Raw genomic sequence first — 15,255 nt, forward strand, 5'->3', positions numbered from 1 at the left:
AGAAAACAAGTCAGAAAGATTCACTGTGGGGAAACAGTGCTTCCAGGGGCTGATGCCAGGCAGCAACATATCCTACGGCTTTGGATGTACAGATCCAACTGGATAAAAGCCCTGAGCAGCTCAGTGTGAGCAGGGGGTTGAACCAGAGACCTTGTGAGTCCCTCCCCACGAGACGTGTGCTGTGTTGCCATGTCTGTGATGTGTCCCATGGTGTCTTTGCCTTGTGTCAGACACAGGGTTGGGCGACGGGACCCTGGTGACATCCATTGGTCAGGCTCAGCACATTGCACTTGTAGCACAGGGTGAGTGCAGGGATGGAAAAAGCACTGGGGCTTTCCAGTCACTGATAAATTGCACGTCTGTCCTACCCAAATCTTCACAAAGCTGTAGCCTGCTCTCCCTGGGGCTCAAGTTAACCACCTGTCATAGAGCCTACATGCTCTCCGTGGGCACTTCCAGTGCTGTTGCTGCAGAGCTGGTCATGTTCCTCAAGGGGTTTGTGGTCTGTAGACACCACAACACTTTTTTTGGGGGGGCATGTGTCTTTGAAATCTCCCATTAGAACTAGATGACTGGTTTACCCATCACACAGGACTTCACAACAACCCCTCACCTGCCCCACTGCATCTGCATCAGTTTGTCTTCAGATTCTTCAGGAAAGCCCAGGGCATCCTGAACGCTGCAGTCCTTCAAGATCTGCTGAGGACGGATGGTGTTCGCTGTGTCGTTGCTTTGTATCTATAACCTCTGTGTTCCTTTGGGTTTCTCTGATGTGAGTGATGCATTTATGGGTGCAGTTGGGTTTCTTGAGCTTTCCCTACATGCAGCATTTAAGCACAGCCTTTCCTCAAGCCACACCTCACTGTGTTCAGAAGGTCAAAGAGGGGAAATCAGTTCCTACTATGTTACAGTTCAATGCTAGACATGATGTTGTTTAGCCAGTGGGGATCTTTTCCAACATATTCAACCCATGCTGCCCCAGACCTGAAGCTTGTAGCACCCTGATTGCTCCTCCTGCATTGTGTATGGAGCAAGCTGGGAGCAAAGCAGTTCCCACTGTGCTGTGCAGAGCAGACACTGATTTGTCAGTCTGCACATCTTTGAATATTAAGGTCATGCTTTCTTCACAGTGCATTGGAGAAGAGAAAAGCAAGGTCTTAGGGCCAGATTTCATGCTCGGTTCTCTTGGGTTTCAAGGAGTTATGGAAGACAGCGTGATAAGGTGTGGTGTATGAACCTTTCAGGACCCATAAGGTATCTGTTGGCACAGTCTGGTTTTTCCTCTTACTGCTACGCTTTGGGATGGACTGCTCTGTGGACAACCCATCCAAGCATAAACTTTAATTGCAGATTTACCCGTTTGGAGCTTTTACACTATTCCTCAAATTAAGTGATTTTTGCTTCTCATACTTGCATGCGTTTGAGCATGTCTGAAGTCTTTTATAGACTCAATATTGTTTTGTTAAATTATCTATTCTGACAAGGAATTAAAACCAGATATTTTTGCTGAATCGTTGCCATTCTCATCGTTTTTCTCTCTCTTTCCCAAACCCAGTCCATGTTTGTTCAGAACCCACTCTCAACTCTGATCTGAGGTCATTACAAGCTGTAACAAAACACACACACACCGATTAGAGTACAGCAAAGCACTAAAATGCAGATTATTTTTTTCCTAGGACAGCTCTGCCTTCACCAGGAGAAGTTACAACAGTTGCTCAGTTGCTGCAGTTATAACATAGCCCCGTCCTTCACAACAGAAAGCAGAATCTGGCTTTGATGTTTTGAAACATAATAAAACATTTGAGTTCTGGACCTTGATTGTACATAACAGAGAGACCTTGGCAAACTCAAGAAGTGGGCACACAAGAACCTAATGAGGTTGAACAAGGCCAAGTGCAGGGTGCTGCACCTGGGTGGGGGCAGTCCCAGATATGAGTGCAGATGGGAGAAGAGCTCACAGAGAGCAGCCGTGTGGAGAAGGCTTGAGGATTCTGGAGCCAGCAGTGTGTTCTTGCAGCCTGGAAGGACAACTGCATCTTGGTCTGCATCAACAGAGGGACAACAGTGAGCAGGGAGGTGACTGTCCCCTTCTGCTCCGCCCTTGTGAGGTCCCACCTGGAGCACTGCATCCAGATCCCCAGCACAGGAGGGATGTGAACCTAAGCCATTCTATGAAAACCTCCAAAGACGGCGTCTGCAGCAAGTTGGTTCACAGTGCTGTGACTTAACTCCTGTGGGGACTGATGTTCCCTTGGCTGCTGAAGGAAGAAAAAAAAAAAAGGGAAGAGGTACCCCCAGCATGCATTAGATGGGAACAACACCAGTACATGAGCCTCAAGGAAAGGCTGGGAGGACATCAGGAACCAGGTTTGCACACCAGACCCCAGCTCTCCACTCACAGAAGGGCAATTCTTAAGGAAAGATTGGGCACAGTGTGGAAAGGCAAGTGTATGGGTGAGCTGACTATTTGCACACACCTGCACATTTTTAACTCTTTATAACTCTACTTTCCTCCCTGCATCACCTAAATCCCTCCTTTTCTCCATTTTGGTTCGTTCCTCAAGCATCCCACCATAAACCTGTTACAATCCCCACCTGCCTCTCCTCTGTGCCCCACAAAATGCCTCACCCTTTAATCCCAATCCCTGTGGCTAATCTCAGTAGGCCTCATGCCTGGGCTGTGGGGTTGCTGCTCTGGTGAGACAGACGCAAAGAGACCCAGCTGAGGCATTCATCCTTAATCTGGGTTCCCAGTTGTCCTTAATTAACCTACTGTTACATCCTCATTCTCCTCTTGGCATGTGCAAGTTGGTTTCTGACAGGCTGGTAGCCGTTGTGAAGAGCTGGGAGTAACCCAGCAGGGCATTACTTGGGGTCCTCCACCTCACTATTGTATCTCTGGGCTCCCCTGTGGGTGTGCAGATGAGCTTCTATTGCCCTACCCAGACAGGGTAAGGGGTGATGCAGGGCTGTGCTACATGCAAAGAAGACGAAGAGAAAAGCCACCATGCTGTTAAGCAAAGAAGAACATACTGGCATTGGCTCCACATGGATCCAGCAGCCACCAGCTCGGGCGGTTTATTTCGTAGCAACATCTGGACAAGCAGAACACCACAGCTTTTTCAAACACGTAGTCGGTATCTGAACTGAACGTCGTGAACAGGCTGCATGGTTCCAAATCCCCAGCGGCTCAAATCTATGTCTGGGATCTCCTCTTGGTCGTTGACCAGCTCCAGGTCATAGTGAGTCAGCATCAAGAACACAAACAATTTAACTTCTTCTGTAGCAAAGAACCGCCCAGGACACATGGATACACCGGCCCCCCAGGGCATGTTGAAGTATTTCAGCCGTTTGCCATTCTTGTAAAAATTTTTCTTGGTGCCGTCTGGGTTGACAAAGCGGTCATACTTAAATTTGTGAGGTTCAGGGTGGATTTCTGGATTCATCTGCACAGAGAGGTGTGGGAACAGAGCCACTCGGTCCCCTTTGCGCAGACTGTACTCTGTGCCACCACTCGTTTTGAGGGTCATATCCTGGAGGATGGCTCTGATCAGGACCGGGGCTGCCATCAGCCTCAGGGTCTCCTCCACGGCACTGTCCAGAAAAGGAGTCTGGGCTAACATGTCTCTGGTGATGTTAATTGGTGGGCTTCCTGGCTTCACTTCTTGACCGTGCTCCCTCAAGACTTTCTCTACTTCTGCCTTTACAGTCTTCATAGCTTCTGGATTCTTCATGAGATACAAGAGGAGCCAGAAGGAAGTAGCGCCTGTATTGCCCTGGGATGCCCACAGCATCATGAACTTGAAGCGGTCCCGCATGTAGTCAGGCATGCCAATTTCTGCCAAAAACTTGTCTTGTTCACTTATCCACCTACTGACGTTTTCCTTCCGAGAGCTCTTACTCACGGACAGAGCATCCCAGAAGAACCTCTTCAGCCTCTCAGCTTCTACTTTGTCCTTGGGAGGCAACACGGCATAGACCAGGCGGGGGAAGAGGCGGTCGTACTTCCGAAACTCGGTGTACAGCTGGTTGGAGTGGATGAGATCTTGCTCGTAAGCTTTCTCCTTGTTCCCTGCCCCTTGGTACGACTCGGTGCCGAACAAAGCCAGGTACCCAGCTCTGAAGACGATGTTGTAGCAGTAGTGGAAGAGGCCGGCCTCTTGCCATGGTCGCTTCTCCTCTCCTGAGCTCAGCTTGAAAAACAACAGCTTCTGGAAGTTGTCCATGGTGGCTTGTGTCAGGAGAGTGAGTCCATCTCCCATCAGATACTTCGTGTTAAAAACATGCAGAGCACTACTGTTGTTCGTCTTGGACTTGTAGCCAAAAACCCGGTAGACCAAGTTAGCTGAAAAGGTCAGAAAGTCCAGTTTAGACCGTGATTCCTTCACAATGGCTCCAAAGCAGAAGGGGTCCATCACAAAGGTAAAGTAATAGCCTCCGATCAGCACTGTGAAAATATCTCCATATTTTCTCTGCATCTTACTTAGAAACGCTGAACTGTCCTTTCTGAAATCCAGTGCATAACCCAGCCAGGGAATGATGCCTTTGTCCAGAGGCGGCTCATTGGGTCTTCGTCTCCGAAAGGCCCCCAGGTGGTAGAGCCCCCCAAGCAGCAATACCACCAAGGTACAGAGGAAAACTGTCCAGAATGCCATCTGAGCGCTTCTCCTGGCTGGGGGTTTGACCCAGAGTGAGGGAAGTGCCTTTTATTTCCGATCAGCAGCTGATACGCAGGTGCAGAGCTGACAGCATCTGCCCCAATTGGCAGCAATTATTTGCTTTTCCAATTTGGAGTGAGGACATCTCTTTCTTGGCTGACACACAGAGATTTTTAAAGTGAAAGGTAGGTTAGAGTCCACTGCAGTCAACAGGCTGCCGCATAAAGTGGATGGGTGTAAGCGTGAGCTCTGCAGCAGTATAAGCCAAACCTCTTTTCTGGGCTGCACTGTTTTGAAAAAGGGTCTTTGGAGAATTCCCCTCAGCAATTTCTGCATTTAACACTCAGCTACAGATATGCAGTGCAGGCTGGAAAAAAGAGAGGAGGAACAGATGTTTGAAGTGCTGCTGGAATTGGGATCAAGCCGGAGACAGAGTGGAGCTACTTTGGTCTCAAATGCCAAGAGAAGGAAAGGTCTGCAACAGCTCCACTCACGTTGTCTTCTGGTCCTCTGTGTCTCCCGTTGGGGTGGGGGGACCCCACGAACCTTGTCCCTTGTGCCCAGTGCAGCACTACTGGGCATCCAGCTGCTGGCATGCGGACCTTGCAGCAGCGTCGAGTGGGATAAAGGGGCATTACATGGTGAGAGAGTTAGGGAAAAGGATTTAGTAAGGAGATGACCATGCCAGGGCAAGCTGCTTCCACCCGCTCCCTATTTTCCCACCCTCGTTCCTCCCCAGTTCACCCCTTGTTTTCTCTACCTTCACCTCTTCCCCTAAGCATCTCATCAAAAGCTCTTCACAGTCCCAAGGGCTCTCCCTGGGTAGATCAGGAGATGAAGATCTCTATCTATCTCAGATTTGTTTCCCAGCTGTTCTTCCCTTCCACACCCCTGCTGCAGACCTGACCCATGTAGCGAAGATCACAGCGTAGCATCACCTTCATATTTGCTTTGGTGTTTTTTTAAGTGAAGCTCCTAGCTTTACCATTTTGGAAACACATAGCAGTGATGATGACAATAATGGCAGTGAAAACAAATGCATGTTTTTCGTTCAACTGAAAACCCTTCTCAGTTCTATCAGTAACACTGTCTAGCAATGACATCAAGAAGGTGATGAGTATGTGCTCTGAAGGTATAAACTTTATTTGCACAGTTCTAGCCAATTTACATGCTGAATTGATTTCTAGGCTGGAAAAAGCCCAGCTAAAGTTCAAAAACATTTGGGGTGAACAGCACCTTTTAAATAAAGATCAACAAACTAGTAACCTTGAACTGTAAAACCACATCAGTCATAAGAATTGGCTAATAGCTATCCATGCTCTTCTGTTTAAGGCCATGCTGCCACTCTGTAGAGAGGTTAAACTGATGTCTGTTAATGATGGTCTCCGTTGAGCTTTTTCATTTTGTGGTTTTTTTTTTCTCTCTCTCTCTTGCTGATAGTTACTGGTCTGAATTCTGGTGCTGTGACGATCAAACTGATCTCAGACCAAGGATCCATCCCTTGGGTGGACACAGTGTCCTGCTCAGTACACTTCAGTGTGGTTCAGACCCACTTAAAACTGCCTGTTCTTCCTGTTGCCTCTCCTGGTAGGCTAAGGGGTGAGCCTGGCTGAGCACAGTGCCCCGTGGCAAAAGCCAGAAAGAATTTATCATGTGTTGGTGACGCTCAACATTTCTATATGAGCGGCGTATCTGCTGCAAGAGTAGCTTGTTTCTGAGAGCTGGATGTCAAAGGTGCCCTTCCTACAGAAAGCCTGAGGGATCTTCTGTAGGTACAACCTGAATCGTTTCTTCATAAAAGCGTAGAGCACAGGGTTGAGGCAGCAGTGGACAAAGGACAAGCTCTCTGTGATCTGCATGGCATAGTCCAGTTGCCTACTCCTCTCACAGCTCTGGATCAAACCAACGTATTGCAGGGAGTGAAGGACGAGGACAATGTTGTAAGGGAACCACAGGATAAAGAAGACAGCCACCAGAGTAAAGACGAAGAGCAGTGCTCTCCTCGAGCCAGGCACCCGAGACGTGGTGAGGACACACACACTGCGGGAATAGCAGAACACCATGAAGAAGAAAGGCAAAAGGAAACCCAGGATGTTTTGAGTGACCTGAAAGACAACTTTCCAAAAGAAGTGTTTCTGGCCGTAATCATGCGTGCACATGATGGTTTTGTTGTGCATTTCCTTCGTGCTGCTGAAGAGGGCATCGGGAATGGAGAGGAGTATGGAGAGGACCCACAACACCAACAAGATGAGGAAGGACTTCTTCCGTGTCGCAGAGCTGTGAGGAGAGCAGGCATGAACTACCTGCAGATACGTGTCCAGACTCATGCAGCTTACAAAAAAGATACCGCTGTAAAAATTCATGATGTACATGGCATTTAAGACTGGGCACAACAGATCCCAGGTCACCCACTGAGAAATGAACAGAGCCCAGAAAGGAAGGGTTAGCAGCAAGAGAAAATCCGAAACCACCAGGTTCAGCAGATACACCTCTGCTGTCTTCTTTTGCTTACTGACATACATGAGGACAGTAAACAGAAGAGCATTCCCAATGAACCCAACCAAGAAAACCATGCTGTAAAAAGCTGGCAAGAATGCTTTGCCAAAGGACACCACTTCTTCTTTGGTGCAAAGGCCATAAAGCACGTAGTCTTCCTCATTCAGGTACTCATAGGGGTAGTCACTTGAATTGGCAGTGTAATCTTGGCCACCCAGCAAGGCTGTAGCTGTTGTTGTTGCCAGCTTTGAAGCTGCACAGGGCAAGTGGCTGTCTAGGAGCAAAAGACGAGAGAAGGGGATCAGCAGGGCATTTCAAAACGTCACTCCAATTGCAGGAAAAGCAAAAGTGGAATGTTTTCTTCAGCTTAAAGGTTAAATCTATGCCGCATGTCCTGCACTCTTTGGTCTTTGCCTACAGCATGAAGACAGCCATAGACACAAACATTTAAAATCATACGTTAGGTTTCCTTGCTCCCATGCACGAAAAGCATGGTCTCCTCTGAGCTGATTCACCACTTCCCTCTGACACCACTGCACTTTTGAGGAAGTTTCTACCCTAAATGACGTGAAGTCTAGCACCACACCCAGCTGTGTACTGCTCTGTGTTCACCAGGACTCCTACTGAGAAAGCAGCATAGAATCACAGAATCATTCCGGTTGGGAATGACTGCTAAGATCACCCAGCTCAGCCCCAACCTACCCTCACCCTCACCCTACTGACCATATCTACCCCTTCCCAGGGACTGGGATTCCATCACCTCTCTGGGCAGCCTGTGCTGGTGCATTACCACTCTTTCTGAGAAGAAATTTTACTTAATATCCAAACTGACATCCTGCTTTTCAGCATAGCAGAACCTGCCACCAGCACCTTTAGCTTTAGGGCTGCTCTCAGAAACAAAATAGCAAAAAGTAACTTCTCGCGGTACAACAGGTCTCCTCTTTGTGTCAGTTCCAGGAATGAAAGCATAAGACAAGAGGTGGGTTGAAGCCCCTGCCCAAGGCTATGCATTAGAGTTGCTCCTCCTGTGCCCGAGGACTGCACACTGGTTCCAACAGCTACAGACCAGACTTCAGGAAATGGTCACTAACTGAGAGAACTTCCTATTTCATAGTCTGATTCTGAATGAACTCCAACCACGAGAGCATCACGAGGAAGTCATCTTCCAAAAGTCACCCAAACGGGGCAATATCTGTTACTGAAGAGATGAAATCTCCTACGGTGGGAGATGAAATCTGCCCGAGACATCTCCAGTTGGTACCATGAAGGTCAGAGTGGGTTTTAATAATCAAGACTCCAGGCTCTAACAGCAAACCAAGGCTGTCACAGAGGTCAGACTGGCTGTAGATGTCCCCACCACCCCTGGGGCACACATCATGACCAAGCCTGCCCTCATTTTCTCTGGGACCCATTTTTCCAGCAATTCCAAAGCATGTGTGTAGTGCAGTTCCCTGCCTTCAGCCTCTCCTGTCTTGCTCTCCGCAACTGAATCACCAAGTAAAGAGAAAATGAAGCTGCTGTTCCCAGGACGAGCTGTGCTAACTCCAACCCTACCCATGACCAAGATCCCCAAAGGCAGCTAGGACCAGAACCAGGCCTTCCTCGTGGAAGGGCCTGAAGCAGGAGCCCCTGCATCTCAGAGAAGGGTTGGAGCAGAGTGCTGAGGATCCCTGCAGTGCAGAGCTGCACGAGCTGAAGCTACAGACATACCTGTTGTGATCCCGCATCTGACACTGCTGAAGGGTCCATCCCAGGCTAGCTGAAAAGGAGAGAAAGTTCAGTGCGAGCAGAGCTGTGATGTTTTCCTGCTGTCTCACCTTCCTTTAGCGACCACCAGAGGGCAGCCAGATGGATGCACAGCACAACAGCACCGAATAAAACTTTCTGGGAATGAGCTTTTTTTCTGCTTCATGTTTTGGAGAAAAATCATCTGCAGCTGAATGCATTCTGGACTACACGTCCATGGGAGGAAGACAACAATTTTCCATCCACTCTGACATCCAGTCAGACTCCAAAACAGCTCCAGCACTCCCTGAACCCACACTGGGGCAGCCACCCCACACCCCCACTTCTGGGGCTTTTCCAGCTCTCCGAGATGCTGCTTCTCCCCTGGCTGTGTCGTCCCTCCTCCTTACAGCACTGGCACAGACATTCACACTACATCCCATGTTGCAGAGTAAAGAAGCGATTAATCCTCCCAGGAAATTAACCCCAGCCCAAAGGAAGCTCTCCAGGTTCTTCCATTATCTACAAGCACAAAAGAGAAAACACGCTTACAAGAGCCGCTGCTCCACGGCGGGCAGTTCCCATTGTGACAGAAGTTTGACTCAGGCTTCTAGGAACGAACCTCTCATAGTGGTGCAAGAGGAAACGTGAGCTCAGCGTGACTGCCCTGCCTTCATTTTGCTTTTCCTGGAGTCACTGCAGAGCTGACACCACCCCTGAAAAAAGCTGAATTAGGATTTGTAAGGAGGCGAGACAGACTGGGCTTATTTGGGAGGTTATCAGGAGTAGTCAGCACGGGTTCACCAGGGGCAGGTCATGCTTGACCAACCTGGTAGCCTTCTATGATGTTGTCTCTGGCTGGGTGGATGGGGGGAGAGCAGTGGATGTAGTCTACCTTGATTTCAGCAAGGCTTTTGATACTGTCCCCCACGACATCCTTATAACAAAGCTGAGGAAGTGTGGGATAGATGAGTGGACAGTGGGGTGGGTTGAGAACTGGCTGACTGGCAGAGCACAGAGGGTCGTCGTTGGCGGTGCAGAGTCTGGCTGGAGGCCTGTAAGCAGCGGTGTTCCTCAGGGGTCGGTGCTGGGTCCAGTCTTGTTCAACATCTTCATCAATGACCTTGATGAGGGGATAATCGCCACCCTCAGCAAGTTTGTGATGATACGAAGTTGGGAGGATTGGCTGACACGCCTGAAGGCCGTGCTGCCATTCAGCAAGACCTGGACAGGCTGGAGAGCTGGACAGAAAAAAAACAGATGAGATTTAACAGAAGCAAGTGTAGAGTCTTGCATCTGGGGAGGAATAATTGCATGCACCAGTACAGGTTGGGGGATGAGCTGCTGGAGGGGAGCTCTGCGGAGAGGGACCTGGGTGTCCTGGTGGACGACAGGTTGGCCATGAGCCAGCAGTGTGCCCTTGTGGCCAAGAGGGCCAATGGCATCCTGGGGTGCATTGCAAAGAGCGTGGCCAGCAGGTCGAGGGAGGTGATCCTCCCCCTCTGCTCTGCCCTGGTGAGGCCTCATCTGGAGCACTGCGTCCAGTTCTGGGCTCCCCAGTACAAAAAAAGACAGGGTTCTCTTGGAAAGAGTCCAGCGGAGGGCCACAAAGATGGTGAAGGGCCTGGAGCATCTCTGCTATGAGGAAAGGCTGAGTGAACTGGGTCTGTTCAGCCTTGAGAAAAGAAGACTGAGAGGGGACCTGATCCAGGTCTATAAATATCTAAGGTGTGGGGGGCAGAATGGCGAGGCCAGACTGTTTTCAGTGGTGAGTGGAGACAGGACAAGGGGAAATGGCCAGAAACTGGAGCATAGGAAGTTCCGCACAAACATGCGCAAGAACTTCTGTACAGTGAGGTGACGGAGCACTGGAACAGGCTGCCCAGGGAGGTGGTGGAGTCTCCTGCTCTGGAGATGTTCAAGACCTGCCTGGATGCCTACCTGTGTGACCTGCTGTAGGGAACCTGCTTTGGCATGGAGTTGGACTCGATGATCTCTGGAGGTCCCTTCCAACCCCTACAATTCTGTGATTCTGTGATTCTGTGATTACTTAGCCCTGCTGCTTGCTTAGAGGTAACCAGCCTCTTCTGCCTGTCTTCTCTTTGTTCTGCAATGCATTCGTCCCCATCCATCCACAACCCTTCCTTCTTCACCTCTCTCCTCCATGCCTCTCATTTCTTTTTCCCCGTTGGCCTTGGGTTTGCTACCTCACAACCACAGATGTGGCAGCACGCTCCTTCTAGATTTTTTTGTAAAAGCTTTAATTACTGGGAACATCCACTGTAGTCCAAGACCTACTCAGTCCTGTCACTAAACCACATCCCATATTTCCATGTCTACATGTTCTTAAATACCTCCAGAGATGGGGATTGTGTGGAAAAAAATCAACACAGCTTTTGGGGAGTGAAATCTCAAGAACTGAGGTATGAGCTGGATGTCCTGGAGTCCCTGAAGAAACTCAAGGTCAGGGGATAGGGCTGTGAGGGAGCTGTGGGTGTCCCTGTTCACTGCAGGGAAGTTGGACTGATAGCCTTTAAGGGTCCCTTCCAACTCAACTGATTCTATAATTCTATGATTCTATTCCACATCCGTGTTCTTAAAACAATGGAAGAGTAGCAAAGACAACAGAATGGGCAGAAACCTCCAATAAATGAATAAATAAAAGCCTCACAGCAAGGAACCTCCACAGTTTGGGTCCTTCTTGACACACTGTGGGTGACAGCGAGATCAGTGCTGCCACCACTGCGTGGGCTCAAACCGACCCCAAAGCACAGCGGGATGGAAACAGCATCTCACAGAAGACACCAACCAACAGGAAACCCAGTGCTGACAGCTGGAAAATGTCAGGAAACCATCCTGCAGTGAGATGTCCAATATCACTGCTCTGGTGCTGGAGTTGCCTCCAGCCTGGTCTCCGTGTTCTCCTTGCTATTGCTGTGGTACTTTGAGACACATTTTGTTGGTTACTTCCTTGTCCACTATTCCAAAATGTCTTTTGCACCAAAAATATGGGTGTTACTGATTTAAAACACTCTTCAGGGAAAACCTATGCATCTCCCAGCCCACACCTCAGCTCCTCCACGCTCTGCCCTTGCATCAAACTTGCATTTCCCTACAGCGCCCATGCAGGACCAAAAGCTGCTTGTTTCTGCTGCCAGGCTAAGACTCGGGTTTCCAAAGGGAACCAAACCAGCCATTTAGCTGGTCAATTACAGCAATTAGCTGCCTCACAGGCCTGTGCAAGCCCTCGAGCACATCTGGGCAATGTACATTAGCAGGGAGCAAAAAGAAGAACCTTTGATGGGGCTGCTCCAGGTGACAGGAGCTTTGTTAGCCCAGCAATGAAAACGAAGTGAGTTTGGCTTTATAATTGAGTTTCTACCCTTGAGCTCAGAGCTCAGAGTTGTAGGGAATTAAATGTGTCTGTAACAGCCACGGCCAAGAGCAGCCCTCGCTGTCATTTATTACCAGATTTTAACTCCATTTGGGAGCTGGTAATTGCAGATTCCTTTTTTTCCTTTTATACTCTGCAGAACCTTAATGGCTTTGGCAATTAATGTAACCAGATTATCAATAATGGAAAGCGCATTTAGGGACGTTCAGTAGCATGAAAACAAAAATAAAAGGGTTAGCAGAACTGCTTGTTTTTTGCTGCCTGGAAAAGCAGGAGTCTGCTCTTTCTGGGGCCCCAGCCTGCAGAAATGGGGTGGGGGTCTCCACAAAGCACTTTCCTATGCTGTTTTTCTTTGGCAAGTTGCCTCCGAGTTCAGGAGAAGGTTTTAGGCATCTTCAGGATATTCAGGGGGAGTCTTGTTTCAGCTCCAGGCACTGCTTCCATAATCAGGAACAATTTCTATGCTGTCTTTAGGCTTTAAAATCCCTGTCCCACTGTAAGGAGGCGGCAAACTGAGCTCAAATTTAGAAAATAAAAATAAGGTAAAAAGGCAAAAATCAGGTGGAGGCAAAGCAGGGTCCTGCCTTCCACTAGAGAACTTCCATTTGACTTTGAATGTGCGTTTACGTCAACATAATTTTTGAAGCAAAAAGCCAACAAGCTGCTGAAAAACTATGTTCTGTTTTGCTTCCTGTAAACAGCAGCTTAAAAACCCACTCTTGGGAATGCAACAGTGTGCTGAGCTCATCCCCCAAATCCCTATGGTTTTGCAAATACTGTTTGTTCTTAGTGATGTAGTAAATACTAAGGGAAAAAAATAATAATGACAATCCATAGCTGAACACAGGCACTGCCTCATGGCCCTGCTGAACTCCTGGGGCAGGCAGAGTAATGACAGCACTGATGGCATCAGCTTCACTGCCCTACATCTCAGGCCTCTCTGAGGTCACACATGGCTGCTCCTGACCCCATGGCCACGTCCCTGCCTTTCACAGGGGGATGTATGTGTTCCATATGGGTTTCACTGGCTGTTCAGTTCTTTACAGAGAGAGTGGTGAGGTGCTGCCCAGAGAGGCTGTGGATGCTCTGTCCATCCCTGGAGGTGTTCAAGGCCAGGTTGGATGGGGCTCTGGGCAGCCTGGTTTAGTGTTAAATGGGGAGGTTGGTGGCCCTGCATGTGGCAGGGGGGTTGGAGATTCATGATCCTTGAGGTCCCTTCCAACCCTGGCCATTCTGTGATTCAGGGTTTCCAGCACCCAGAACCTGTGCAGCCCCACATTGTGATGTAGCCACTCCAGACACCCCTGACCACCACGTCCCTCGGGCTGACATCTCTTCTTTGTGTATCAATGCTGCAACATATGCACTGTTTGATTTTGCCCTAAAAAAGCAAAATCCTCCCTGTCGTTCCCCCCCCCTCCCATTTCTCCATTCAGTGCTGGGCACAGGAAGCAGGATCCCCTCTGTCCCTTTGTTATCAAAGTGAATTTAATGCAAGAAGATGGAGCAGAAGGGCTGAGCTGCAATCAGAAAAGTGCAGAAGGGACGGCACAGAAGAGCACTCGGGATGCAAGGGTCCGTATGAGACCACGCCGCCCCTCCTACAGGCACTGCTGATGGGGGGGAGGGGAGGGGCTCCCGAGTGACGTCACGTCCTGCCTCACCTCCTAGTCCATATAAGGACTTCACTCCACATAAGGAGCAAAAGCTCCGCCTCGTCAAGCGGCGCTCGGGATTGGCTGGCGGTGGGCGCGCGGGGCTCTGGGAGCTGTAGTTCTCAGGCAGGGCGAGGCTGCCGGCCAATAGCGCGGGGGGGGCGGGGCCTGGCGCCGCAGACGCCGGCCGGTGTCGGGAGCCGAGTGCGGAGAGGTGGCTTCAGTGCGCGCTGTGCGGTGGGAGCGGGGCGCCGGGTGCGGGGCTGAGGGTCGTTTTCCGGCCTGTCTCTTTCCTATCTTTTTTCTCGTTCGCCTCCTCCGTGTCGAAGCCGTTCTCGTGGGCGGCCTTGCGGGCTTCGGTGTGTCCCGGGTGTCGGGCAAGGTCAGGGCGGCTCGGGCCGCTGGGTGCTCCCGGCGGCTCGGTTGGCGTTCCCCGGGCATGAGGTGCCTGGTCCCGCGGAAGAAGGGCGGAGCGCAGCTCGGCAGGGCCCTGGGAGCGGTTTGAGCGTTTATTCTAAAGAGCTGTGGGGTGAAATGGGTGTGCAGGAAATGCTGCTTGGCCCGGGCGTGCTGCCTGTTCCGTGGTGTGCTCCGGCAGGTCCACGGCCTGCCCTTAGCGTAGCTCTGCAGTGCGGTTCCGGGGGAGGCTGGGTCGAGTTTGGTATCGAGCGTGTTGGGGCAGCGCTGGATTGATGCAGGTAGAAATCCTTCCTGAGCTGGCTGTGGTAGCAGGAGTGGCCGCTGATTGTTGAGTGATGCTTACAGTGGGAGGTGAACGAGGAGCGCGGCGTGGTGGTGTGGGATCAACCGGGGGAGTTGTGGTGGTGATCTCCCTAGTTAGGTGTAGGCTCAGCGTGTAGAGCTCTTGTAAATGCGGTGATGTTTGGTTTTATTTGTTTCTTTTTCCTCTCTGGGGAATCACCTGTGCTGCAATGGCAACTGCTTGTGATGCTGCTGTGTCCACCAAGGGCACGCTCCTGCTCTGCTGTCCAGCAGGATGGGCTGCAGCTGTGACAGAGCAGCCACTAAAGGCAGCACTGACCTTCTGCTGCTCTTTCCACCCGTAGCACTTCTGTTGCATTTCCTGGCAGGCAGCAAAAGGGAGGGATGAGCTGAGGGCAGCTACTAAGGAATCTGCTGGTAGGGAGCGAAGCAGCGTGGTGAGCAGTGAAAGGAAATGTGGGCAGAGATTAAAGCTTTCAGCAGCCTCTTGCTGCCCGTGGGCCTGTGGGAGTGCTGGGATCTGTCGTGGGGTGAAAGATTAATAGAGCAACAAGTTTCTGCCATCAAACTTTTTCTGAATTGTACACAAGCTTCCCAAGGCTTT

General features: G+C 50.2%; 2 protein-coding genes across 2 annotated transcripts; both read right to left on the reverse strand.

Annotated features, from left to right (window-relative positions):
• Positions 1-3,122: 3,122 nt before the first annotated feature.
• CYP8B1 (cytochrome P450 family 8 subfamily B member 1) lies at positions 3,123-4,655 on the reverse strand (the record flags this gene model as incomplete). The annotated part of the gene is made up of 1 exon (XM_079538660.1): positions 3,123-4,655. The coding sequence occupies one exon, from the start codon at positions 4,653-4,655 to the stop codon at positions 3,123-3,125; it is 1,533 nt and encodes a 510-aa protein (XP_079394786.1).
• A 1,652-nt stretch (positions 4,656-6,307) lies between these two features.
• ACKR2 (atypical chemokine receptor 2) lies at positions 6,308-7,880 on the reverse strand (the record flags this gene model as incomplete). The annotated part of the gene is made up of 2 exons (XM_079538161.1): positions 6,308-7,428; positions 7,874-7,880. 2 exons carry the CDS (start codon positions 7,878-7,880, stop codon positions 6,308-6,310), a joined length of 1,128 nt encoding a protein of 375 aa, XP_079394287.1.
• Positions 7,881-15,255: the final 7,375 nt, after the last annotated feature.

This window comes from Tetrao urogallus, assembly GCF_951394365.1.
Source record: "Tetrao urogallus genome assembly, chromosome: 7".
Classification (NCBI taxonomy): domain Eukaryota; kingdom Metazoa; phylum Chordata; class Aves; order Galliformes; family Phasianidae; genus Tetrao; species Tetrao urogallus.